A 26,231-nucleotide genomic window follows, 5' to 3' on the forward strand; every position below is an offset into this window, starting at 1 on the left:
TAGTAAACAAGCAAAGGCTACATCAGGCAATTCATTGCATGTAAAACTCCAAACAACTAATAAGAATATAAAAATGCTCAGTCTCATCAGTAATTAGGCAACTGCATATTAAAATTATAATAAGATGGCATTTCATCCTTAAGGACTGAGGGGAAAATTATTAAGTCTGGTAAGCAGCCAATATTGACAAAGATGTGTGGATATGGATCACAATACCATGCTGGTGGGCATGTAAATTCCTTCTAAAGTTGAAGACAAGTATACGCTACATGCCATATATCTGTCATATACGTCCCCCTCCACGCAACCTTCTCTTCCCAGCCCCATGCTTCTGGAAGCTGAGCTCAGCAGGCTGCCATGCTCTCGGGCTTGAGTTCACAGGGGACAGCCGGGCAGGAGACCAGAGTGGTCAGGGACACCTGCAGCCAGCTGAATCCTCGGAAGATGGCCATCTCCACACAATTCCTTTCTTTCCTGATTTCAGCAAGCATTCCTTTCCACATTCCTTGGACCTCATGGTAGAAACGGCTCAGCTGTCACTAGCCCCTGACTTGCTACCTTGTCCCTTATGGTTTCCGTGCAACCTGTCCTGACTTTGTAAGTGGTCCTTTTATGAACCTTTCCATGAGTTTCCACAGATGCTATCTCTTTCTACCAGAAATCTGCCTAAAATGCCATCAAACCCAGGAAACCTGCTTCTCAGTGTTCTCCCTGGAGAGACTCTCTTAGGTACAGTTTCAGTATGGGAAGCTGTCTAAGAATCTTCATTGCAGCCCTGTTTGTCATAGGAAAAGTAGGAACGGTCTAACTGTCCCTTAGGAGGAGAATAGCTAGATGTAATGTAGTTTGTTCCTGGGACAGAGTGCAATATAGAAGTTAAAAGGAATGAACCAGAAGATACCACCTCACGTCCACTAGGATGGCTACTATCAAACAAAACAAAACAAAAATACAAACAAACAGAAAATGATGTGTTGACAAGAATGGGGGAAAACTGGAACCCTTGTGCACTGTTGCTGGGAATGTAAAATGGTGCAGCTACCATGATCTTTAAAAAATTAAGAATAGGATTATCATATGACCCAGCCATTCCACCTCTAGGTATATACCCAAAAGAATTGAAAAGCAGAGTCTGAAAGAGATATTTGTACCCATTGCTACAGACTGAATGTTTGTGGCCCTCAGAATTCGTATGTTGAAACCTGATCTCTGGTGTGATGGTATTAAGAAGTGTGGCCTTTAAGAAGTGATTCGGTCATGAGGGTGGAGCCCCCATGAGTGGGATTAGTGCCCGTATAAAAGACCCGCAGAGCTCCCCGACTCCTTCTACCATGTACACAGTGAGAAGACACCATCTATGAACCAAGAAGGAGGTCCTTGCCAGACATGAAATTTGCAGGCACCTTGATCTTGGACTTCAGCCTCCAGAGCTGTGAGAAATAAATTTCTATTGTTCATAAATTACCCAGTGTATGGTATTTTTATAGCAGTCTGAACGGACCGAGATAGCGCTGGGCCTCTAAGAGATAGTCATACACCCATGCTCGCAGCAGCCTTACTCCCAACAGCCAAAAGGCAAAGCAGCCTAAGTATCCATCTGATGACTAGAAAAATGTGGTACATAGGAGCAATGGAATATTATTCAACCTTTGAAAGGAAGGGAATTCTGAACACACTACAACACAGCTGACTCTTAGAGTCAAATGGTGATTGTCAGGGGCTGGGGGGAGTAGTAAATGGAGAGTGATTGTTGAACGGGTGCACTTTCAGTTTGGGATGATGAGAAAGTTCTGGTGCTAGATGATGGTGGTGGTTGTGCTTGTGAATGTACCTGGTGCCATAGAACCGTATACTGAAAAACAGTTAAAATGGGCAAAATACTGGGGCGCCTGGGTGGCTCAGTGGGTTAAAGCCTCTGCCTTCTGCTCAGGTCGTGATCCCAGGGTGCTGGGATCGAGCCCCACGTAGGGCTCTCTGCTCCACAGGGAGCCTGCTTCCTCCCCTCTCTCTCTCTGCCTGCCTCTCTGCCTACTTGTGATTTCTCTCTCTTTCTGTCAAATAAATAAAATAAATAAAATCTTAAAAAAAAATGGGCAAAATACTATGAGATACATATATACGTGCACACACACACACACACACACATATATGTCTTACCTCAGTTATTTGAAAAACTGAATGTTGCATGCAAAGAAGATATTTCCAAAGGGAAGCATATAATATGCCATTTATGTAAACAAGTCTCAGTATTCAAAACAAATACTAATTTTTTAATGATATTATTTATTTATTTGAGAGAGAGAGCGGGGCTAAGGAGGAGCAGAGGGAGAGAGACAAGCAGACTCTGCATTGAGTGTGGGGCTCCATCTCACGACCCTGAGATCATGACCTGAGCCGAAACCAAGAGTCAGACGCGTAACCGACTGAGCCACCCATGCACCCCAAAGCAAATATCATTAATGGTTGGGTGCATATGTCATCTTAGATGAACCAGAGAAATTGGCCGTAGGAGGGGGGAAAATGGTCAAGTATGGCAATTTCATGTACTTCAACCTAAGGAAAATACACATCTGGCATGGTAACTCCAGATGAATGGTGACTTTGGGGGAGGGAGGCAGGGAAGGATAGCTTTAGTTCTATCTCTGACATGTTAGTTCTTAAATAAATGAATAAAACGAAGATCTGAAACCAGCGTGGCAAGGTGTTAGCATTGCCGGCCTCGATCATGTAGACCTAAGTGTCTATTTATTATTTTCTATAACTTGTTTGAAATTTTTTATGAGTAAAAATAAAAGCAGTGAATGGGAGAAGGGGAAGCAGGTCGGGTCAGTGCAGACAACTGGGTCAAGCAGCTGGTGTGGGAATGGAGGAGATGGGGCCGCATCCGGGTTAACTGTGGAGACTGTGTTTATCGAGGAGTCATCCCTGGGGGGCAAGGGGGCTGAGATGAAACGTTCAGGACAGAGGAGGTGGAAAGCTATGCCAAATCTCACCAAAAAAAGCCAGGGCCAGTCCTGGGATGGGGAGAGTGTGAGGAGGAGCTGGTGTGGGGAGAAGGTTGTGGCCTCTGTTTGGGGCCCACTGAGTGTGAGATGTCCACTGGGGGCTGAGGCCGGAGGCCACTGGAGCCAGCGGGGAGGACTGTCTCTCCTCAGTTTCCTCTTGGCTGTTCCATCTGTGATCTCGGTCCCTATTTTCTGCCTGCTGGTCCATCCCTCAACCCCCAGGTAGGAAATGCCAATCACATTGACTCCAACCCCACCCTTGACCCTTCCTCTTGGCACCACAAAAGAAACCCCTTTGTGCTTTTCCAACTGGACCCCCTGACTTGTTTCCTTCTGTGAGAAGGCCTACCTCCCTCTGTCCTTCCTGATTTGTCTTCCCTCCTTCCAAATCGGCATGTTAAAAGCCAGCTTTACTGACATACAACCCACAGACCATACAGTTCACCCCTTGTGTAGATTCTCACGGTGCTTACCATGTTCCGTGTTATAAAGTCATCATCACCATCAATTTTAAGACATTTTCATCACACCAGACAGAAACCCCATAACATTTGGCTGCATTCACCATCTCCTCTCTGTCCAGCAAGCACTGAGGTGCTTTCCGTCTCTGGATTTGCCTTGTTCTGGACACTTGATACAAATGGAAACAGACAATATATGGTCTTTGGTGGCTGCCTTCTTTCTCTGAGCATCCTATCTTCAAGGTGCATCCATGCCATAGTGTGTATCTGTACTGCATCCCCTTGTGTAGCCAAATGATATGCCTTTATGTGGCCTAACATCTGTTGATCTATTCATCAGTTGATAGATTCATATGGACTTTTCTCAGGAAATCTTTCCTTGTGCCTGTTCTGGCCCCTCCCCACTTTATCCTTCTAGCTCTTACTCATTCTGTAAACAGGGATTCCTTGGTCATATGGCCTATGAAACCGGGGTGAGGTTTGTGGAACACACTGGAGCCCCTGTGTGGCTGGGAGACTGGCCCTCCCCTGGACCTTATTTCCTTGCCTCTAACATGAGGACAAGGGTATACCCTTCCAGGACTGTGGGAAGTGCTGACCCAAGGGCAGTGTGGGGCAGAGTGGCCTGGGGCATACAGAGGGCACTTAACAGTGATGTTTTGTTGACCTTGATCCCAGGTAAGAGTGTGTAGGCAAGAACCATGCTTCCTTCCTTGCTATTCCCTATCAAATGTCTTCACACAGTGTTCTTTGACAAGAGTCAGACCAGGGGGTAAGAAATAGAAAGGAAAGAAAGAGCAGGTATCAGGAAATACCAGAGGAACTGATCGAAATGATTCAAATGAAAGAGGAAAAGTAGGTTTCAGGGTTGAGCAGGGTGAGGCAGGAAGAGCATGGGGCAGTTTGAAGACTTTGGTTTCAGGTCTGGCCCTGACATGTCCAGATCATTTACCTCTGGGTCATCTGGACTAGATCCCCTCAATTTTCCTCTCTGTAAAGTAAGGCATGACCCATGCCATCGCTGCCCACTGGTGGGGGGATGGTGGCAGATCATGTGCCCACTACTGTGTAAACCATGTACTGAGGGACCCAGAGCGCTGGGTAGTGTCCTTACTGCCCTAAGGCAGGCACTGGCTGAGGCCTCATGGGGACCTAACATATTATGCCCTCTGTGGAGGAGTCACCTGGACTGTTTCAGGCTGAGTCCATTCTTTTCAGTGTCCTGGAGACCTGTGGGACTCGGAGGAACCTGACAGCATTCTTTCATTCTTCTGTTCACTCATTCATTCATTCAATTTTACAAACCTACTTCTTGCTGGGCACTGTGCTATGACTAAGACATACCCTGGCCCCTGGAGAGCCCACAGACTCGTGCTAATAGGGACATCCGTGACACACTCCCATACAGATGCTGCCAGCCCTGTGTCACCCTATGACTTGATACACTTCGTGCCTTACTGTGCAAACTGGCTTCTTGAATACCTGTTTGTGATTTCCAGGGCTTGCTATTTGGCCTCCTTGAATATGTAAGAACTTCTTTATTCTTTGCCCAAGAGATTAGCACAATGACAATGCCCTCAGGAGATTCTCAAGGGATGCCAGATGGAAATAAAAACATGAATGGATGAAAAGAAGTGTGCCTGGAAATGCTGTGGGAGCTCTCAAGTGGGCTAGGAGGGCTTCCTAGGGGAGGTGACATTTGAAGAGGGTCTTGGAGAATCTCAGCATGGGGAACAGTATTTACCAAAGTATAAAAAGGCCTGAATGATGAGAACTTCCTCCTGGCCAGGTGGGTGTGAGGGGATGGTGCAGAGAGAGATGAGAAGTTGAAGAGACAGATATGGGGGCAGCTCAAGGTCTCAACACAAACAGGAAAAGGTAGAGCGATCACTCAGTCTTGACACTGGAGGAGGATCGTTTTTTCTGGTACCTACACGACACATTCTTTATTTTAAACAGCTATGCACGCTTTTTTCTGTTTTACAGACTATATAGGTACAGCCCTTTCCCCCCCTCCTCTGTGCAGGAGCCCTTTGTTTTCAACAGAGTTCCTGCTCTTTTTTTTCAGGAACTTAACGCGGGTGCTGCGTGGGTTAAAATGTGGAGCGCAAGGGACACAGGTGGGAAGCTGCCACCGGAGCCACCCGGGCGATGCAGGACGACTCTGGGGCAGCGGGACGGGGAGGGACAGGTAAAGGACGTGGGGAGGGCTGCGTGGAGCGGGAGGGAGGAGTCTGCGCGGACTGGCGGGGCTCTGGCGGAGGAAACCGGGCCGCCGCTGGTACCCTTCAGCTGAGGACTTCGGGACGAAGCGCGGGCAAGTTTTGAGGAGCAGATAAGGCACTGAGACGTGAACACCTTAGCGTTCTACGGGACTGTCCCGCAGGGGTGGCAACCCCCGCCTCCGCCGGGCCGGTCTCCCCCGGGCCGCACACATGCCTGGAGCCCCCGTGGGGTGCCCGGTGGACTTCAGGGCGGGGCGCTTCCGAGACGTCCAGGCCCGAAGCCCTGATGTAAGGGGACCCCAGCCCGGAGGCAGCGCCCGCCACCTCCCGCGCAGCTGAGGGTGTCGCATCGGGCAGTCCTGTCGCATCGCGCTGGGGAGCAGCGGCCCAAGGGTCTCGCGACCCCCTCGCTTCACTTGGGGGTGGGGGGGTCGAGCCCTGACCTCTGCCACTTCCTGCCTCAGTTTCCCCATCTGCACACACTCGCAGGCGGTCTGTAACCTGCAGGAGACCCGACGCGTCGCTGGCATCCGGCGAGGGGAGGCGGCCAGGCCTGATCACCGGGGGAGAGTGGCGGACTGACAGGGCCGTGAGGAGCCGGGACCCGGCAGAGGCGCCCAGCGGGACTGGCGGGCCCAGCCGGCGCCGACTCCACGCCTGGGGGCCCGGCTCGCCGCCAGGCCGCAACCCCGGCCCTCGCCGCCCGGCCGCAAGCAGAACAAAAGTGGCGGCCGCGCCGGGCGCAGGGCGTCCCACAGGCGCTGCCGCTCCGCCGCCGGGGCAGTCCCGCCGCCCCACGCACGCTGGCCGCGCCTTCGGGCCCTTCCGCCCGATCGCGCTCGGCTCTTTCCGCCGCGGACGGCGCAGGTGGAGGGGGCGGGGCGGGGGCCGTGCGTGGTGACGCCGCGGGGGGGTGACGCACCGGCGTGCCCCGCCCCCTCCCCCTCCCCGTTCAGGCTCTGGAAAGAGAAGAAAAAAAACTTTCTTTTTTTTTTTAATTGAGGAATCAACAGCCGCCATCTTGTCGCGGACCCGACCGGGGCTTCGAGCGCGATCTACTCGGCCCCGCCGGTCCCGGGCCCCACAACCGCCCGCGCACCCCGCTCCGCCCGGCCGGCCCGCTCCGCCCGGCCCTCGGCGCCCGCTCCGGCGGCCCCGCTCGCCTCTCGGCTCGGCCTCCCGGAGCCGCGGCGGCGGCGGCGGCGGCGGCGGCGGCAGCGGCGGCGGCGGCGGCGGAACGGGGGGTGGGGGGGCCGCGGCGGCGGCGGCGGCGGCGGCCCCGCTTCGCGCATTGTTTTTTCCTCACGGCGGCGGCGGCGGCGGCGGGCCGCGGGCGGGGAGCGGAGCCCGGAGCCCCCCGGTCGTCGGGCCGCGAGCGAATTAATTAAGTGGGGCGCGGGGGGGGAGCGAGGCGGCGGCGCGGCGGCGGCGGCGGCACCATGTTCCCGGGGACTGCCTGAGCCGCCCGGCCGGGCGCCGTCGCTGCCAGCCGGGCCCGGGGGGGCGGCCGGGCCGCCGGGGCGCCCCCGCCGCGGAGTGTCGCGCTCGGGAGGCGGGCAGGGGATGAGGGGGCCGCGGCCGGCGGCGGCGGCGGCGGCGGCGGCGGCGGCGGCCGGGGGCGGGCGGTGAGCGCTGCGGGGCGCTGTTGCTGTGGCTGAGATTTGGCCGCCGCCTCCCCCACCCGGCCTGCGCCCTCCCTCTCCCTCGGCGCTCGCTCGCGGCTCGCGGCTCGCGCTCGCTCCTCTCCCCTCGCAGCCGGCCAGGGCCGGCGCCGACCCCCGCCCCGGAGCCCTTGCCGGCCCGGCCGCCCGCGCTCGGGGCTGTTTCCGCGAGCAGGTGAAAATGGCCGAGAACTTGCTGGACGGACCGCCCAACCCCAAACGAGCCAAACTCAGCTCGCCCGGCTTCTCGGCGAATGACAGCACAGGTGAGGGGGGGCCGGGCGGGGGGCGGGGGCCCCACCCGCAGGTGAGCGCCGGGGAGACCCTCTCCGAGGCGCAGGCCCGCGCAGCTGCTTCCCGGGACCCCGCCGGGCCGGCCGAGGGGAAGTTTGTGGCCACAGTGCGCCGGGGCCCCGAGTGGGGGCCGGCCCTGCCCGGGCGCTCGCGGCCGGTCCCGGAGTTGGGGAGCCCTCCGCGCGCCGAAAGCGAGCGGTACTTGCTGGGAGGAAAAGTAAAGTGGAGCGTGCTGGTCTTGGTGGGGATTCCACGCGCCTCCCTGTGCCGCCGTGCGTCGGCTGCCCGGAGGGATGACAGCACAGGGTAGGTTTCATGGTTAGGGAAGGGGAAAGTGCAGCGGAGGGGGGACCCAAAGTGTTTTCTGAACTAGTAGCACAATTCGCAGCTCTGCGACCAGAAGACACACGAGTAGCAGCAGCCAGCCTGCGAGTTAAGACTTGGAAGTTTCTTGGAATGTGCTCCTTGGGAAAATGTTGAGCAGTTATCCTGAAAACTCTCGTTGTTCGGTCACTTATTTCGCCCGCCCAGACTTCGCTAGCAACATGTCATCAAAGTTGCTCTGGTGTGTTTAATTTCGGAGGCATAACCTTAAAAGAAAGTTAGGTAGCAGATCCTTTTGGGCTACAATGTCCACTTGAGCTGATGCGGTTTTTACAGTGTAGATGTATAAAACAAATATGTTAACGAATGTGGGAATTGCAGTTTTTGTCCTCCCCCCCATTTTTTTTTTTTTTAAGCAGGGTATTAAAACGTCCTTTGAAACAGCATCTCTGAGAACTTTCTGAGATAATCCCATCAGTTGCTTAAGAAGTATTTTAGTTTCTATTCATTTAATAACTCTGGGCTCTTGTGGGCTGGTCCACGGTACCATTACGATGGAGCTGTATTTCCTCTTTCAGAGCTCTCCTTTGCAGTAAAAACTTGTGCGCTGCTGGGAACAGTTCTGTCTCCAGCGCAGCCTGCGTTTCTCCAGTACAGTCTTGCAGTAGCAGCATCTGAAAATCAGTTTATAATGAATGGGTCCAAATTGAATTATATTGCTGAAGGCAGCAATGCCTTCAGATTTGCAGTAGACACAGCTGTTCAGCTTGTGCAAATATTTCTGTGGCCACTGGCTTATTTCTACTAATGGTCTAAAAAACCTATTTCTCCTGTTGAAACAAAACTACTTCAATTCTATGGCTTCAGTTTTAACACAATTCCTAGAATATTAGGGTAGGCATGAGAGAAACGATTTTTTAAAAATTCGCCCTAAGGAGATTCTTGTCTAGTTTAAATACAGTTTGCGGAATGGTGGGTGGGGGTAGTAAATAAGTTTCATGGGACATAAAAGTCACTAATGCTATTTATTTTTATTTTTATTAATTTTTTTAAAGATTTTCGTTATTTATATGACAGACAGAGATCACAAGTAGACAGGCAGGCAGAGAGAGAGGAGGAAACAGGCCCCTCCCTCGCGGAGCAGAGAGCCCAATGCGGACTCCATCCCAGGACCCTGGGATCATGACCTGAGCCGAAGGCAGAGGCTTTAACCCACTGAGCCACCCAGGCACCCTTTTTTTATTTTAATTGATAAAGAAATGAATGTGATGTTTATTTTGTCAAGTCAACTTGTTTGAAGTAAGAAGTGTGGAAACAGCCATGATTTAAATGCCCTTTTACTGCAAAACAGATCTCCTTTGCTTCATTAATCTTGCTATGTTTGAGTGAAAAGTCTTTAATCTTATGAAACGAAGATCATACCAGGCAAGTTTAGCTTTGAAGCTTGTCTTCCGAAACTGGTAACTTTTTGAATGGCCTTGCAGCTTTGTTGTTGTTGAAGGAGTTTATTACAGATTGTGTTTTCTATAGAGGGATAAATTACTAACACAAGACTTAACAGAAAGGCTTGTGCAACTATATACTTTCCGTTCTTTCCAAGATGGAGCTGAGAGAATGGCCTTTTGGGGTAGTTCTGTTACTGGATGGTCACATATTTACCTGATGCACTGCTAAATCACAGCAAAGTTTATCTGAAAGGATTTTTCCCTCTTGGTCACCTTTCCCCCCCTTCCTTTCTAACCTTGATCCTCCCAAGGCAGGAGCTCACTCTTTTCCAAATGTGGAACAAAAAAAAAAAGTTTTTAGTAGCTCCAGTTTAAATCATTTAAAGAATAAAATTCATGCTCATACTTGAGTTGAGTTCCCTTGGTTACCCATTCATCACATCATGTTAATGGGCAAGAGTCTGTTAGCATGGGGCTGGGGAAAGGACCATCATCAGGCACATGAAACGAGGCACAGCCTTGTCTCCCGTAACTGCTGGTCTGAGACAGAGATCTTAAGGATATATATTAAGCAAATAAAGGACGAAAGGAATCGCATTGCATACACTCAGAAGAGTGAGAGCATTGGGTTAAATGGGAAAGTAGGGAGACTCAGCCGTATTTGTGAGGGGATGTATTTTTGAGGCTCCCAGGAGAAAGTTGTGGGAGGTGGAGCAAGGTGTGTTTCTTTCTGTGATAAAATTTGAGTGATGGGAGCTCTGTGCATGGGAAAAGCTGAGGGATTAGGAGGAGGCGGCCTGGTGGCGTAAGAAACGAGTGATTTGGAGTGCCACCACGCAGTACATGTCTGTGGGACTGGCCTTGGGAGCCTTTGGTGTCCGTTGCGTGTATCTGGGGGGCTGATGTTGGGTGGAGAGGACAGTACTCCTGACATTGGGGAGCTTATTAACCAGGGTGCTCCCTACAGGGCACTTGCAATCTAGTGGGGGGGGGGGAGTGTGGATGTGCCTAAAGCATGCCAGCGAGGTAAGGTGGCATCTCTGAGTGATAAATGTCATTGCCACTGATGACAAACAGGAGAGGCTGGGAGTGCTTCTGAGGAGAGTGTGGAGAGGGGATACAGAACTAGAGAATGTGCCCCAAAGGAAGGTAGCAAGAGGAAGAAGGAAAAAATAGTACTTCTGACCTCACCCAGACCTCAGCTCTGGAGTGGCCCTGGATTTAATGTCATGAGATGTTGTGGAAGTAGCGTCTTCTTGTTCCAAATCAAAGGCGTAAATGGTTTCTTGCAAGTGGTGTCTTCCTTCACTTGGCACCCATTGGAAGAGGTACGACTGTGTGTTTCCAGTATATAGTTAATTGTGTGTTTTGGAAACTTCTTTATTTAATATGTCCAGATTAAAACAGCATATTAGTGTTTTTCAACAGCAGGGTTTCATGATTTAATAGTGAGGGAGAAGTAAAATACCCATGCAAGCAGTAAACTTTTTTTTTTTTCGGCCAGCTTTATTGAAGCCAGATTTACATACAACAAAAACTTGTTAAGTTCAAGTTTTTTAAGGCTGTTTTCTGAAAACGGCACACAGATCTGTTTCATCCTATCCTGTGTAAGTGTCCCTAAGCAGTAGTGATTACACTTTATAACGTGAATCTCTTTAAATGCCATAGGAAACGATATTTAAAGAAAGTCTGGAGTGAATATAGTTACCAACCAAAACACCTTTCACAACAAAACGGTGAACTGTTCTTTATGTGTTGTGTGCTTACCCGAGCGCTTTGCTCCTGTCCCCTCAGCTCGGGCTTCAAAGCGCGCTGTGAGGCAGGATCGGAAGACACTCTTCCTGCCGATTCTCTGTAAGGAGCCAGACTTGGGAGAGGTGATCCACCTAAAACTAGAACCAAACCTAGATGATAAGAGTAAATAACTGTATATTCGTTTTACAACTCCACATCCATAAATGTGAAATTTGCTTGAATTGTGGGTTTACGAGCTTGCAGTACTTGGCAGGTTTCAGTAGTGTGACTCGAGCAGGTGGAGTACATCTCGGGGGGAGGTCTGCCACCAGCTCTGGGGGAGCGGGATGTGTTCTTCCTACTGTGGGTAGCAGCAAGGGCTGCCCCTTCCCTCTGGTTCTGGTGCAGCAGTTTGGTCCCCCCTTCTTGCAATGACAGTGGAAAATTGAGGACCAGTCACTTTTTTTTCATCTCTTCATTGAGTTCTGGATAAATAGGAAACATAAACTTTTATAGAGACTTCTAGGGCCAGGGATTTTCATGACTTTGCTTTACTTTTACATGTGTTGGAAAAGTAGGGACTTTTGGATAACCTAGGGCTCCGTCGAAGTTGCTTGGGGGTGATGATAGGTAAGTACGAACCCCGCTAGGGATGCCTCGTGGCACAGCAGACCGCCAAGCGTCACTCCTGTTTGACATTGGAGTGTGATCCCCTGATTCTAAAACGGTAATGGAAACAGCTTGGAAAGGGATGAAGGAGCTTCTGCTTAGCAGTAGCTGTGTTTGTACAACTTCTACCTCTTGCCTCCGCAGCTCTGTGACAAAGTATGTGATTCCTAGGGGCCATATAAGTGCTGATTTCGTGTTCTACTTAGTGTGTTTGAAAACACAAGAGTTAAAATAACTCTGCTAAAATGTGCCTTCCCTGGTTAGGATGAAACGTACCTTGTTGTGACCTCTGGAAGATGAGCAAAGCTTGCGTTAAGCCAGTTTAGTTCTTGGGTACCATTAGTCGGGACACCACCTCTGCCATCTTAATTCAAGCCAGCATTCCGGGTATGTGCCAGGGAAACTAGAAGTCATGCAAAGAAGCGTTTTCAGAAAAGGTTTTGTGCTCACATGAGGCTGGGAGCAGCTTTACTGCAAGGCCTTCCCAGAGCCCTCGCATGCTGCGGGGCTCTGGGCCTCGGGGTGCAGGGCTCTGGTTTGCACATTCATTCCCACACCCTTTTTATGTAATGCAGGCGTCCTCGGACTTTCTGTAAAGGGCCAGAGGTTATATTTTTGGCTCTGCAGGCCACAAGGTCGCTAATAGCTACTCAACACTGCCATTTCCAGACCACCTGTACGTACACCAGTGGGCGCCGCTGTGTACCAGCGAACTAGTAACTTCTGTTGGAGCCAGGAGCTGGCCCTCTCCCCACAGTGTGCGACCCTGATGTAATGTGGGATTTGTGCTCTGAGGATCCTCGGTTTTCTCTCCTGAAAAGTTAATGTGCCCCATAGTCCCAGTCCCTTGGACAGGAGACCCATTGGTCAGTGGATCTGTCAGAGACGGTAGCCATGCACGTGCGTCCGATCTGTGGTGTAGCAAACACAGTGAGGATGTAGCCAAGAATTCTGTAGTCAAGACTATTGATCTTGTCTCCATTTCCAGTTATGTTTTTGTAATAGGAACGGGAGGACCATGAAATTTTAAAATTGCAAAAACTTAGGAGGCGCGGTGTGTTCTGAAGATTCTTAACTGACTTGAAGCATTTTTCATGGGGTTGTTTAAGCAGCAAATGGATAGGTTATTCTGGTTCTTTACTATTGATATGACAATTCAGTCTGAGGTACTGTTAACGGAGTAAGTAGCAGCATGCAGAGGATTCTTATTCTTGGCTCTGAGTAGCTTAGAACGGTGTTGACCAAAAAAAACCCCCAAAACTTGGAGGCAAAACTCAAGAATACAAAAGGCTATATTAAGTGCCAGAATGCTTGAGTCAGAAAGGGCAGTCCAGGAGGGCTTCCTGTATCATGTTCTGGTCCCTGAACGTCCCTGCGTGGAGAAGCCCAGAGCTGGATGTCCAGTTGGGGGTAACACCTCAGAGATCCGCTGATCAGCAAGGGAACCTTGACAGAGCAAGGCGCCAGGCAGCCGGGGAAGCGGGTGGGCGTCTGTGCCTTCTATAGTGTTGAGAAAAGCTCCCTGTCCGTTCACAGCAGTTTCGTCTCCGTGAGTGTCATGGCGCACGGCCTGTGGATATGATCTGTGGCCGCTTGCTCTCCTCGAAGTCCTCTGGTTGTCCCAGACAGTCTCTCCTAAGCTCTCAAACTCCCAGCCATCCGCTCTGGTTTTCAGCACACGAGCCTGCTGTCCCCTAGCCTGCTCTGTGGCCGCTGCCTAGTGGTACATCCGTCCTTAGAAATGCCGTCCTATGACTGATGGGCTCCTCGTGGCTGGCGTGGTCGTGCACACCTCTGGCGTTAACTGGGGGAGGGTTGCCACACATGTCCAGCCCAGTCTTAAACTTTGCTTTCAGGAAAATTCTCACATTGCCACACATCCCTGACGAAGAAATCTAAGTCCTTGGAGCAGTGCCTATTGGGGACCTCTTGTACATTGGACTTTCTTTGGGGGCTGTGCTCCTCTGTCCGGAGCGCCGAGATGGAGCCACCCGTGGGGTCCCATAGGAGGGGGCAGAGGGTGCTCATCTCCAGCCTGGACTGGCCGGGCCGTGAATCACTCAGATTTACGGGAGAGCACTTTAGACGCAGGGAACGGGTGCAGGAAAGGCACGCAAGTAAGCAGAAGTGACTTCTTTTCCCCCCAGGATTTTAGACAATATAGGGAATGACTGTTGCTCACATTGAAAAACTGCCTTCGGGTGTTTCTGGTTCTAAATTTGAGAAGCAAGGCTGTCTCTGAGCTCTGTGTCTAAAAGTTGAATTCCTTTCTTTTTAAACCTTCCCTGTAGGAAGACATCATCCCATGTGACAGCCCCCCCCCCATGTTTCATTTCCATTAATCAAAGGGATGTTTAGTGAAATCTAATGGTGAAAAAAATGTCACCTGATTATATCTGACTTTCCTGTGTCTAGGTGTCCCATCTGCTACTGTTTGAAAATCTGTTAATTTGCACGTCTTTCTGATCCACCCGTGCCACCGTGTAGACAGTAGGTGGTTCTTAACAGTGGTGAGCTGTTTAATGGGGTTGTACAGTTCTGTTGTGAAGCAGAGTTTTATTATTTCAAAGGCTTCCCTTTGCCCTACCACCCAAATATTTTGGATTTTTTTTTTTTTTAACCAGAACTGTACCATTTATACATGTTTTAACTTTGTAGTTAGAATAACCAATGAGATGGCAAAAAACCCCAACAAAACAAAACAAAACAGAATAACCTCTTTGTTATGAGAGGCTTATGTGATGTTTAAATAAGGAGATTTTGGTATTTGATTATAAACCAAATGATGACACTCGGAACTGTAGAAATCTATCAAATAATTAGGGTTTGCTTTGACAATGATGGGCTATAAAAGCTTGACCCAGTTCCTTTGGATTAAAATATTTTGAGTATTTGTCACCTGATTAAAAGTAGAACCTTCTACCCATGACTCAGAGTTGAAGGAAATGTCAGAGCTTTTTATATGGGAGGCGGGTGGCGCGGTATTAAGGAAGGAGCCCGGGCCTCTGCTTGGAGTGGACGCTGCATCTCAGCTTGTCATTTCTGAGACTTGGGCCAGTGACTTTACATTGGAGCTTGGGTAGGCGAGGGTAGCAATCTTTTTTCTCCAGGGGAAAAAAAGGCCCTCATACTAGGTTACTGTGGTTCCTGGTATAGAACAGGCTGTGGTAGCTGTTGCTGGTCTTTAATTGTGTGGGGAACCTTAGTTGTGCCCTTCCTTGTGGGCTGGTGGGGGTTGGGACGATGTAGGTGAGGAGTCTGACCCTGAACCAGATCCACGGGAATTTCTTGCTAAATAAATGGGAAGGTGCCACCCCGCCTGGTTCTCTTCCTACACCAGTGCTACTGTGAGTGTCGTCTCTGCCAGCTTGCAGGAGAATGAATTGGAATCCAAGATGCAGGCATCCTACAGACCGGACTTTACCTAGTCTGTGTTTGAAGTTGAAAACGCTTCTCTGTTGGAAAATTGAAGTCTAAATGGAATTGTTTCTCCACGAGGAGTTGATTTAGGTTAGGACTTAGTGAAAAAGGAAAAGCAAGTGTGGAGAAATCATAAAAACAGTCTTTTTCTAAAACCAGTGTTAGGGGCGAAATGGCCTCGGGATCATGGTGCAGTATAGTCAGGTCGATGGGATGAAAGAAGTGTTGGTGGCGTTCACTTCAGAGCGAGGTTTCTGCCGTTGTGGGGGATTTTCTCTCCTGCAGATTCTGTCCTGGAAGCTGTTGGAATGGAGTTTACTCCTTTCCATTCTCCTGGATAGTTCGGGTGTGGTGATTTGTGGTTTTGCTGGCAAAAAACTGTCTCATGGTGGACAAAGAGCCTTTCTTCTAATTTGTGGGTGTCTTTACATTAAATCTTTTATTTTTAGTAAACAACTTTCACTGACTATGACGAAATGGCATGAAGCTCTCATAGACCTTCTGTGCTCTCTTCGTTGTGCCTCTAGTGATGATGGGGTTGGGTTCTCTTTGCAGAAGAGCATTGTCTGCCCACGGTTGAACTTCTCTTTAAAAATCTTAAGAGAATCATTTGAATTATTGGGAGATAGTTGGCTGTTTTAGCGTGCCCTGGTGACTTTCTCAGACTTTGAAAGTGGAAGGAAAAACTGATTTCTTCTAAGAAGGCCGATTGGGACATCTGAAATGCCCGTGTTCTTGTGGTATTCGAGCGAGCAGCATGCAGTAGAACTTTAGGTGATGGTGCCGTGTTCTGATCTGCCCTGCCCAGCACCGGAATCACCAGTTACTAATGTGATTCAGGAAATAAATTTCAAATTTTGTTTAATTTTAATTAATGTGCATGTCAAAAGCAGCACATGGCTAGTGGCACCCCCCTCAGTGTGTTTATTTATGTCATTCGTTAATAGTTGAAGATAATTATGACAGTTTCTTCCAAGGGACCATCTTCTAAAGACACTTTCAAAAGTATTTGTTACTTTAGATGTAGGACTTTCCATTTAGAAAATATTTATTACACTGTGGTGTCAGCCCTGGAGATACAGTGTCTGCCTTCCTGGGGGTTCGGCTGTAGTTTGGTGTGACCTCGGACCTCAGAGGGGAGGTCTCTAGGCATGATGTGCCCATGCACGGTGGGGGCAGAGGACAGAGTCTGCTCCGAAAGGTCTTGGAAGGCCTTCTGGGAGAGGTGTCACTTGCGTGGAGACCTGCTGATGGACACCAGATGGGGGTGGAGAGTACTGGACGGTTCCAGGTGTAGGAAACATCGTAAATAGCCATTGTGAAGGTCTGGAATAGAGAGTCCTGAGCAGGTAACAGTTTTTGCAGAAACCAGTTCTATTGTTGGTTTACACTCCCTGGGCTACCATTCAGAGGCCACCTGGTCTTGCTTCTGAGAGGCAGAGATTGCCAGGGTGGTCCTGGCAGGTGTGGTGGTGGGGAGCTGGGCCAGTCTCCACTGTACTGCTTCATTCTTAGAGCCAACAAAGATTTAAATGCTTATGTCACTTGAATCGGCGATATGTTCTTACTCTGTGTGGGAGACTGCCAGGCTGTGGTGACCGGCACTGTGACGGGAGGCTTCTGGGCCCGAGGTCAGGGAACCTTCTTCATAGAGGAAGGACTGTTGTGGAGTCAGTCTGGGCACCCGAAGGCAAGGTAAGGTTGTAGAGAGCCTCCGGTGTCAGACCAGGGAGCCCAGATCATCTTTTAAGGGTTTGAAAAACAATACAAAATTTGAGAGACCCATTGTGTCCAGGGTATTTGGAGGAAGCAACCGTGACTTGTTCTCCAGAAATCTAAATAAGCTTTTCCCAGAATGTATTTTTCCATCCGTGTTCCTATCTGCTGGGAGAGTTGACAACTGCCTTCTCTTACTCCAAGCCCTGTTTGTGAGAGGAAAAGCCCCATGAATCAGAATTCATGTACTTATTTAAGATGTTAGGAATTTTTTGTACAAACATAATTTTCTTTCGAAAGCTTTTTAAAAAATCGTTTTCAGTATGGGTAACTTATTCATGGGGCTCAAACTTGTAAACAGCACGAAAGAAGGTTTAGGAGAGGGCCTCCCTCTCCTGCCTCCCGAGCCCTCAGGCCGCCTCCCCGGAGGCAGCCCGCGCTGGCCACTTGTGCGCTTTTCTAGAACTCGCTGTGCGGGTGGCAGCATGTGCTCTCTTGTGCTCTTCCTGCCAGAGTGGCACAGCGTACATGTCCATGTACTCCACACGGAGAAGTATCTCAGAGCTGGTGCAGATACTCATGTTTGAAAAGCAGGCTTCATTCTAAAAATCCCTTTTTTTTTTTTTTAAGGTAAAATATCTTGGTGCTGTACTTAACACAAAATGATTTTAATGTTTTCACTGTACTATAAATAGGAAGAATTGAAGTTTGTAAAAAACATTAATTTGGTGTCACCCTGAAGACTGTCGGAGGTTTTGTTACTGTCATTATGTTACACATCATGCAACCAGTTCGCACCAAATCTCTGTTATAGTTTCCCAGTTTCTGGAAGAGATTCCCAAAACCAGATGTGTTTATTAGTCACCTTATTAATTAATGATACACACATATCTCTGGCATAACAACCTACTTGTACACCAAGCAGATAAAGTAAAAATCAGTCTCTTGTTTGGTAGGACTTCTAAGAATGTTCACGTTAACTCCAGACCTTTCATTAATTTAGTTAATTTACCTACAGTTGGCAAAACATGAAGGTGACGGAAGGGTCCTTCAGGAGAGGAGTGGCTAACTCCCCTGCCGTGGCAGTTTGGGGAAGGGAAAGCAATCTTCCCTTCCAAAGGAAGAGAAGTCTGAGGGTTACTAAATTTAAAAAGGAGGAAAAACGTGCATGTTAATTAGGTCCTTATTAGGAGTAAAAAGTGGGTGTACGTAGATTTCCAGAAGGTAATCTCTAGAAATTGTTTTTCTCGGTAGCGGGGACTGAAGATGTTTGGGGGCTCTCCACTTTGCACTTTATAGTCTTTTGAATGCCTAATAAAAGGTCCATAAACATCGTAATTTCATCACAAAACTAGTGAAAGAGTAAATCAAATCCAAAGCAAAACATCTTAGTCTTTGTGATTAGAAGACTTTGTTAAATGGCGACAGGTGCAGTTTTGGTTAGTTCTGTTGCAAAACCCTTGGACCTCTAGCAAGAAGGATTTGAACAAGTGTAAATTAACTTGGAGGTGTCATCCAAAGATAGGAAAATGTGATCGTGTTTTAGTGCGATGTCCAGTTACCACTTCCTTTGTTACAACTCCAGTTCTAACAGAACCCTTTCAATTAGAGGTTTCTCCATGGATGAGCTGGAAGCCGTGGGACCTTATGGCCACCTAATGTTTGAGTATTTCAAGCTGCTGCTGACTTTCCCAATATGGGCAACATCATCTCATTATTACGTTGGGTGCAAAATGTCCTATGTAGATTGTAACTTACCTTTAGGAAAAAAAAAAAAGTAGTTTTTGAAAAATCCTTCTTTAAAGTATTTTTTCTTTTCCTGCCTTTTAAGCTCATGTGAACGCTAAAACTATTTTAAACTAATACTGAGCCCGTTTCAAATTTCCTCTTCAAACTGCAAACACTCCCAACTGGAAGTGTTCCGGGTGTCGTCATCCGGGCTGAATGAAACTCATCACCTGGGCCTGGACACCCCAGGGGCTGCCGTAAAAAATCAATTTTCTTAATTACTTAAATGATTCGTTCATTCACAGGGTTCAAAAATCAGAGGACACAAAGCTGTAGAGTGAAAGCCTCCCTCCCTCCCTCCCTCTGCCTGGTGCCCCCGGGTAACCACTGTGCGTAGCTTGTGCACCCCTCCTATCTTGTGGAGCAGACACGGTCTGTTCTTGGCTCCCTCGCCCGCTTCCTACTGTCTCCTCTCCTGGAGGTGGCCTGCCGCACACATGCTGCACCCTGGTGCATGGCGGCATGAGGAGGACGGCGTCAGCTCCTTCCACGGTTGCTGGTGTCCGTTAAGAGATTCGTGCCGTAATGGCTTTAATCTGCTCCCCACTGATGGGTGTTGAGGTTACATCCAGTCTTGTTCTTGCACAAACAGGGCTGTAATGAACAGTCCTACACGGTCATGTGTGTCTCTGTAGAACAGATTCCTAAACAGGGAAGTGATGGTTAAAAGGAATATGCACTGGTAATTGTGATCGTATCATCACATTGTCCTCCCCAGTGCGTGCGTGTTGGAGGATTCTTGAAGCTTGAGAAGCCGCACACTCATATCCAGCATCACCCTCGCTGCGTGTCTGGGGTTTATTAGTTACTAACATAGTCTCGTTGACGGACGGTCGAGTTACTCTTCAGCTTGTGATTCTCCATCATATTGTACATCTCCATCACTTGCAACTTAGCTATAATTCTGTGGTGCTTTTTCCATGAAGACCTTTTTTTAGAGCAGCTTTCAGGTTCATGGTAAAATTGAGGGGGGCATACAGAGATTTCTCAAACCCCCCCAGCCCCCACGTGCAAGCCTTCCCCATTACGGGCCATCCCACTTGCACGTGTTTGTCATAGCTGAGGAACCTACACGGACACTTGGACACTCGGCGTCACTTTACCTTAGGCTCTTGGTGTTGCTCATTCTATTGGGACAAATGGATCCTGACATGTATCCATCATTGTATTATACAGAGTATGTTCCTGGTTTTGTCTTAAAAGCCGCCTGGGCTCCCACCTGTCCAAACCGTCCCCCAACCAAGCTGCTGACCTTTTTACTGTCTCCATAGTTTTGCCTTCTCCGCTTCTCCAGGGCGTCAGGTAGATGGAACCACAGTCTGTAAGCTTTTCAGATTGGCATCTTCCATGTAGTCATATGCATTGAAGGTGCTTCCATGTCCTTTTGTGGCCTGGTGGCTCATTCCTTTCGAGTGCTGAATTATACTCTGTTGTCTGGATGTTGGTGTACTTTTTGGACTCAATACATTCACTTCCTGCCAGCAGCGCTCCTGTCGGCTACACACAAGCTCGCTTTTATATGCTGCGCACTGACACCGCAAGTGCAGACGGTGGTCTTCCCCCTTTCTCCTGACTCGGTGTTGCTGCCTGCTGGTCATAGCCCCCAGCATTTGGGCCAGAGGACCTGTCTCTCTGGGTGTCCCCGGCTTATTCCTTACGCAGTAGCCAGATAGTTTGAAGAGTCCTGGGGTGGTTTCTGCAGAGGTTCGATCCTAGCTCAGCTCCCAGCCTCGCTCATCCTCCAGGACTCTGGAGGTGCAGAGTGGATCGGCAGCCGATGACAGCCCCTCACCTAGGTCTTGGAGCCCCCTCGGCTGTGGTGGTGGTGAACAGTGAACCCCTTTCTGCTCCTTCTGCTCTAGATCATCTGGTTACCATTTGGGGGCCGCTGAGGGAATTGTGTTTGGTTTAGTGGTGGCTTGCTGCTATGACAGCATCTTCTGTCCCACCTTTGTCTTAAAAAGGCTTCAAAATCTCCATCCTACAAGGCTGAGGGAGACAGCACACAAACCACACGTAGTCCTAGCTCTCAGAAGTGGCACTTTCTGCAACTTGTGAGTGTGTGGAGTGAGGATAGGAGGCTGGCTGTGATTCCAGGACTCTGGTGATTCAGGTCTAGGGTGACAGGACTTGCAGTCAGGACTGTCTTGAGTTCCTTAAGGGAAAGGTAAATAGCGAACATTTAGGGAAGCAAGATTTCTTGGTCTCTGAAAAGAGTAACCATGAAATGCATTTGTGAATAAGAAAAGAAAATGCTCAAATTTGAATAGTAAATGATGATACAAAGTAGACTCTATCCTTCTTGGGCAGACTTTTTCTTGAAAAATTATATAGAGGGCATTTTTATAATCCAGGTTTTTCCCTTGTGACTTACATCACAGTTTCTGAGGTATTGTAGTTCCGTTCCAGTGAGGGTCGTCTACTGCAGCAGCGTGCTGTCCTCCCCTCACTTGAGACTGTGCAGTTCGTGGTGTCTAAAGATTCACAGGTAGGTACTGACTGAGGAGGTTTCCGTCTAAGAGTCCACCAGGATGGATTCTTTGGTAATAGGAATATTTGTCCCATAAATTAGCTATATATATATATATATTTGGGTCTAATAAGTGAATTGCTTTACAACTTGCAACCCAATGCTTACATTAGCGAGTAGACTTTGGGCATTTATTTATTTATTTATTTATTTTCATGCACTCTTCTCTGAATGATGAGTGACACTGACAATGGATCCCCCCCCCCCCCCCGCTAAGAAGGCCTTTCTTTTTTTGCTGTTGTTGTTTTTAAGATTTTATTTATTTATTTGATAGACAGAGATCACAAGTAGGCAGAGAGGCAGGCAGAGAGAGAGGAGGAAGCAGGCTCCGTGGAAAGCAGAGAGCCTGATGCGGGGCTTGATCCCAGGACCCTGAGATCATGACCTGAGCGGAAGGCAGAGGCTTAACCCACTGAGTCCACCCAGGTGCCCAGGAAGGCCTTTCTTCATGTAAAGTGCTCTGGTGGGGTCCCTCCCTCCCGAACCACACCTGCACGCCTGCAGAGGGAAGCGAGCCATGCTGGAGTTGAAACCCACCAGAGGCATAGCGGTCGGCTTGTTCTGTCTGCTGGGCTCCCTTCTCCACCCTGTCCACGTGCAGTGTTTCTCAGCGTCTTTCCTTCTCAAGATCTGCTCAGAGTTGGCCTGTCATCTGAAGCCTTTCTTGCCTCTGTTTACTCCCTTTTTCTGCTTGCTTGTAAATTGGTGTCTGTGGCCTCTCTTCCTCAATTAGATTATAATCCTCTGAGGGGCAGACTTTTGTTCGAGTCTCAGATAAGCCCCTTTAGCCCTGCAGGGAGCTAAGTCCCAGGAGCTAGGACGTGTGCCCACGGTAGGAAGGCCCCAGAGAGGCAGATCGCTCAGCCAAGTCCGCTCCGGCTCCTGAGCAGATAGCGATTCTGCGGAGAGGCGGGACTTTGCGTTCAATAGATCACTGTTCTGAATGAAGTAAAATCTCATTATTCTGTACTAATTAGGGGGTAGTGTATCTGCATAGAAAGCTTGAATCACAGAAGATTTAAGAGGGAATTTACTTTAATTATTTCCTAATAGTCATTGTTAAAAAAAAAAAAAGTTAGATGTCTTTTGGGAACTAGCTTAAATGCCTACATAGAAATTATTAGTGGGGCGCCTGGGTGGTGCAGTCCATTGAGAGTCTAATTCTTCATTTTGGCTCAGGTCATGTTCTCAGAGTCGTGAGATTGAGCCCCACATTGGGCTCCTCTCTCTCCCTCCCCCTCTACCCTGCCCCTGCAAAACTATTTGTAATGGCCTAAATGCTAAGAAAACAGTGTTGTTTTCTTTTCCTTTTTTTTTTTTTTTAAGATTTTTATTTATTTGAGAGACAGCAAGCAAGAGAGCACAAGCAGGGGGCAGGGCAGAGGTAGAGGGCAAGCAGACTCTCCACTGAGCAGGGAGCCCAATGTGGGGCTTGATCCCAGGACTCTGGGATCATGACCTGAGCCAAAGGCAGACTTCCAACTGATGGAGCCACCTGGGTGCCCCTCTTTTCCTTTTAAAAAATGTTAATTCCGTGTTGCTGAAGAGTTGACCCATTATTTATTTGTACAGTCCCCACCATTTTTTAAAGCAGAGTAAGCTTTACTTGCACTAGCATTTTCACAAATTACTAGGACTTTACCTTAGAGAAGTGACAGTCACTGAGCACGAACCCTGTACCAGCCCTATGTCATAGCATCCTTGGAAGATGGTGCTGCGGCAGTGCATGCCAGGCTAAGTACTGTGTACATGTGGTACGATTTCATTCCTGCGTCAGAGGGTGTGTAGACAGAGTAAGTGACAGAGCGGGGCCTGAGTCAGGACCAGGCTGTGGTTCCTGCTTTCAGTTCTGTGGATTCCTCTTGTTCAGATGGGAGGTTTTTCAGAATGCATCACCCTTTTTGGATTAATTTTTGTATCCAGTTTTTACTTAGGAATTAAAATTCTTTTTGTAAAAATTTCCAGGTTTGATGAATAAAAGTGCTTAGCCTTTCTAGGGTTTAAAAGAAGGATTTGAATAGTCAGAGTTATAGTACAAGTAATGCTAAAGAACGTGTAAAAAGATGATGGAAGGAAAAACAAACTTTTTCACAGAGAAGGAGGGCTGGCCTGAGAAATGGGCGCGGGTGGGGGACAGGAGACGTCTGGGGGGGGTGGGGAGGTCTCATGCTCAAGAGTAGAGAAACACGAACATGAACCAGCACCTAAACTCTTACTCTTAGGTTTGATTTTCAGGCAATATCTCTTACTCTGTGTTAGGCCATTTAGTCTTCACATGGGCCGCAGGATGGAGGGGCCTGGATGCCGAGGTGTATACAGAGGGAGGAGTAACCTGACTGGCCCCTGCAGGAAAGAGGGGGAGGTTAAGAGAAGGATGAGTGAAACAGGGAAGCATTTTAAGAGAATTCATTATTGAATTTTGTTTTCTTTGTTTCTTTTTTACTAAACCAGTAATAAATGTTTGGGTTACTACTTAATATCTTCTAAACAAGTAAAGTGTTAACAGTGTTACTTTGTATCCTGTCACTTTGGCTCTCTTTGGAATTCATTGGCTTATTCAGGGTGGAGCTGTTTGTGGGGGGCCTGATCCCTCTTTCATGGTTTTTAACAGCCTTGTGAGTTATAACCGAGAGTTGATAATATGATTTTAAGACTCATTATGTCTGCAAAGTCTAGAAGAGTTCCTACTTCTGGCTAATACAGGATTTGATAAACTAGTTTATATACATTGGCACAGAAAAATCAGTTCTGCCAGTCAGAGAATTTGGGGCCCCAGTTGCCATTCAAAGGGAAGAAAATTAAGTATTACGAAAGAAAGTGAGTTGTTAGAAAAATCTAAGGAAGGATGTGTTTTGTGGATGATTTATTTGCTTAGCTGCATTTGAACAGGCTCTTCAAACAAAACTGTTTTCACATGGTACAGGCTGGGCAGGTGGATTCAGCCTCTTTCTGGTGTTTGATCTGTAAGATGGAGAGCTTTTTTCAGAGTGCCTGATTGTAGTTCATCTCTTGTTTAAGGTGAAATAAGGACTTCTGGTAATGATGGCTAAGAATGGATCTTAGTACATGTTTAGGATGCCTTGTCTTCCGGTGTTGAGCAGGGATTGTTTCCTGGAGTGAGGTTTCTCTGAGCGGTCCGAAAATGGTCCCTTGTGATCGTGCTTGACGAAGATCTGCTGTGCGGTGGGTGCCCCAGCCTTGTACGAGTGTGACAGAGACGGGGAAACCGGTAGCTCCTTTTCTCCCAACTCAGCTTCATGAAAGGGACGGAGTCTGGGTTGGCAGCCAAAGAGCCCCAGAAGAGAGAAAATTCCTGGAGGCTGCATCCACGTGACAGGCTGTGTTTGCTGTGTGAGGGCGATGTCTCCTGCCAAGGTTGAGCCCCTAGAAAGCAGGGTCCCATGAATCTCGTTCAGCCTCAGCTCTGCTCCCTCCTGGGGCCACTGGTGACTTGGTGGAGGAAAGGGAAGCTACCTGGGATCAGGAGTGGTGATGCTCAATCTTGAACCTTCAGAACCTCCCGTGGTTCAGATTGGTGTTGCGCAACCGTGCATTGGGACACTTTGGTGTGTAGAAAGCATCACTGGGGATGTTGCAATATCCTGGCTTTCCTCCTTCACTCTTCCTTTGTCCGTTTTGTGAGCTGGAGAGTATGTACGTGGAGACAGTCACAGGAAGAAGAGAGGTGGCGCTCTGAGTGGGGGTGGCCCTCCACACAGCCTACACAGCCCATCTTCTCTTCTTACAAAGATGCCCTCCTTGTGCGTTTGCTCGTGGATGCGCGCACACGCCGTTGGACCAGTAGGTGAGGATGTAAGCAGAGTTAGTTCGTTCTTTCCACAGCCAAACAGCTGTGAGATGTGTTTGGACTGAAATAGGGTGAGAAAAGTGGTAGAGGTGGACAAAGTGTGGCAGAGCAGCACAAACCAAAACTGAGCCCAAGACATACCGCCCGTGACAACTGTCAGAGTCAAACGTGCGTGTGGAGTGCAGCTACAGTAAACCATTAAGAAAGACCAAATGGGTAAATTTGAGAGTGGCAGGATGGTGGGTGAATTATGAAAGGGAGGAAATTTTGAAGTTTGTCTGCAAGAATAGAGTAAGATAACCTGTTCCAGCTCTCACCGTGTAACTCTCGGATATTGTCCCTGCTGCGTGGTTGGGGGAAGTGGGACCAGAGGTTGGGCAGTTTGCTCAAGGATGCGGGCTGGCTGATGGAGCTCGGATTTGAATGCGCGTGTCCCACCTCCAGGTGCGCCTTTTCCTTCCTCAGCTCAGTTGCCACCCTGGAGTTGGGGAAGTGGACTCTGGCACTGTTCATTTGGGGTCACCTGCTCTGGTCCTGGCCCAGCCCCCCTCTGTGGGCGAGTGCTTCGAGACACGGGGAGGAGTCACTTGGAGCTTTGGGAGGTTGATCCCTACTGAAAGTATTTGCAGTTCGTTTCCTTCTAAGATGTACAGTGCTTGCCGCCGGCTCTTCACTCCCTCCCTGGCAAATGGAAAGGAAACTCGGTCTCTGTCATAATGGCTCCTCATGCTGGTTTAGATGAAGTTTCCTTTTCATGCGCCCAGATTGAGGAGCATTGCATTAAAATCACACACACGCTGCAGTTTGGTTTAGTTTTACGAATACAGAGTAGGGGTGCCTGGCTGGCTTAGCTGGCAGAGCATGTGACTCCTGTTCTTGGCGTCATGAGTTCGAGCCCCATGTTGGGTGTAGACATTACTTAAAATCTTCTAAAGAAGAAAGAAAGGGGGCGTCTGGGTGGCTCAGGTCATGATCCCGGGGTCCTGGGATCGAGCCCCAAATCGGGCTCTCTGCTCAGCAGGGAGCCTGCTTCCTCTTCTCTCTCTGCCTGCCTCTCGGCCTACTTGTGATTTCTGTCAAATAAATAAATAAAATCTTTTAAAAAAAATGAGAAAGAAAGGATACAGAGTAAAAATGTGCATGCCTGTGGG

At 48.7% G+C, this 26,231-nt stretch overlaps 1 protein-coding gene across 2 annotated transcripts in view; it reads left to right on the forward strand.

The window, feature by feature from the left end:
- Positions 1–7,344: 7,344 nt before the first annotated feature.
- Positions 7,345–26,231, forward strand: part of CREBBP (CREB binding protein) — a 124,462-nt gene continuing 105,575 nt past the window's right edge. Inside the window, exon 1 of one of the 2 annotated variants that reach the window (XM_032326770.1) lies at positions 7,345–7,618. In XM_032326770.1, the coding sequence (XP_032182661.1) occupies positions 7,534–7,618 (85 nt within the window). In that variant the 5' untranslated portion in view covers positions 7,345–7,533. The remainder of the gene's footprint in view (positions 7,619–26,231) is intronic. The other variant, XM_032326769.1, reaches the window with a different exon arrangement.

Source organism: Mustela erminea, chromosome 20 (assembly GCF_009829155.1).
Source record: "Mustela erminea isolate mMusErm1 chromosome 20, mMusErm1.Pri, whole genome shotgun sequence".
NCBI classification, from domain to species: Eukaryota; Metazoa; Chordata; class Mammalia; order Carnivora; family Mustelidae; genus Mustela; species Mustela erminea.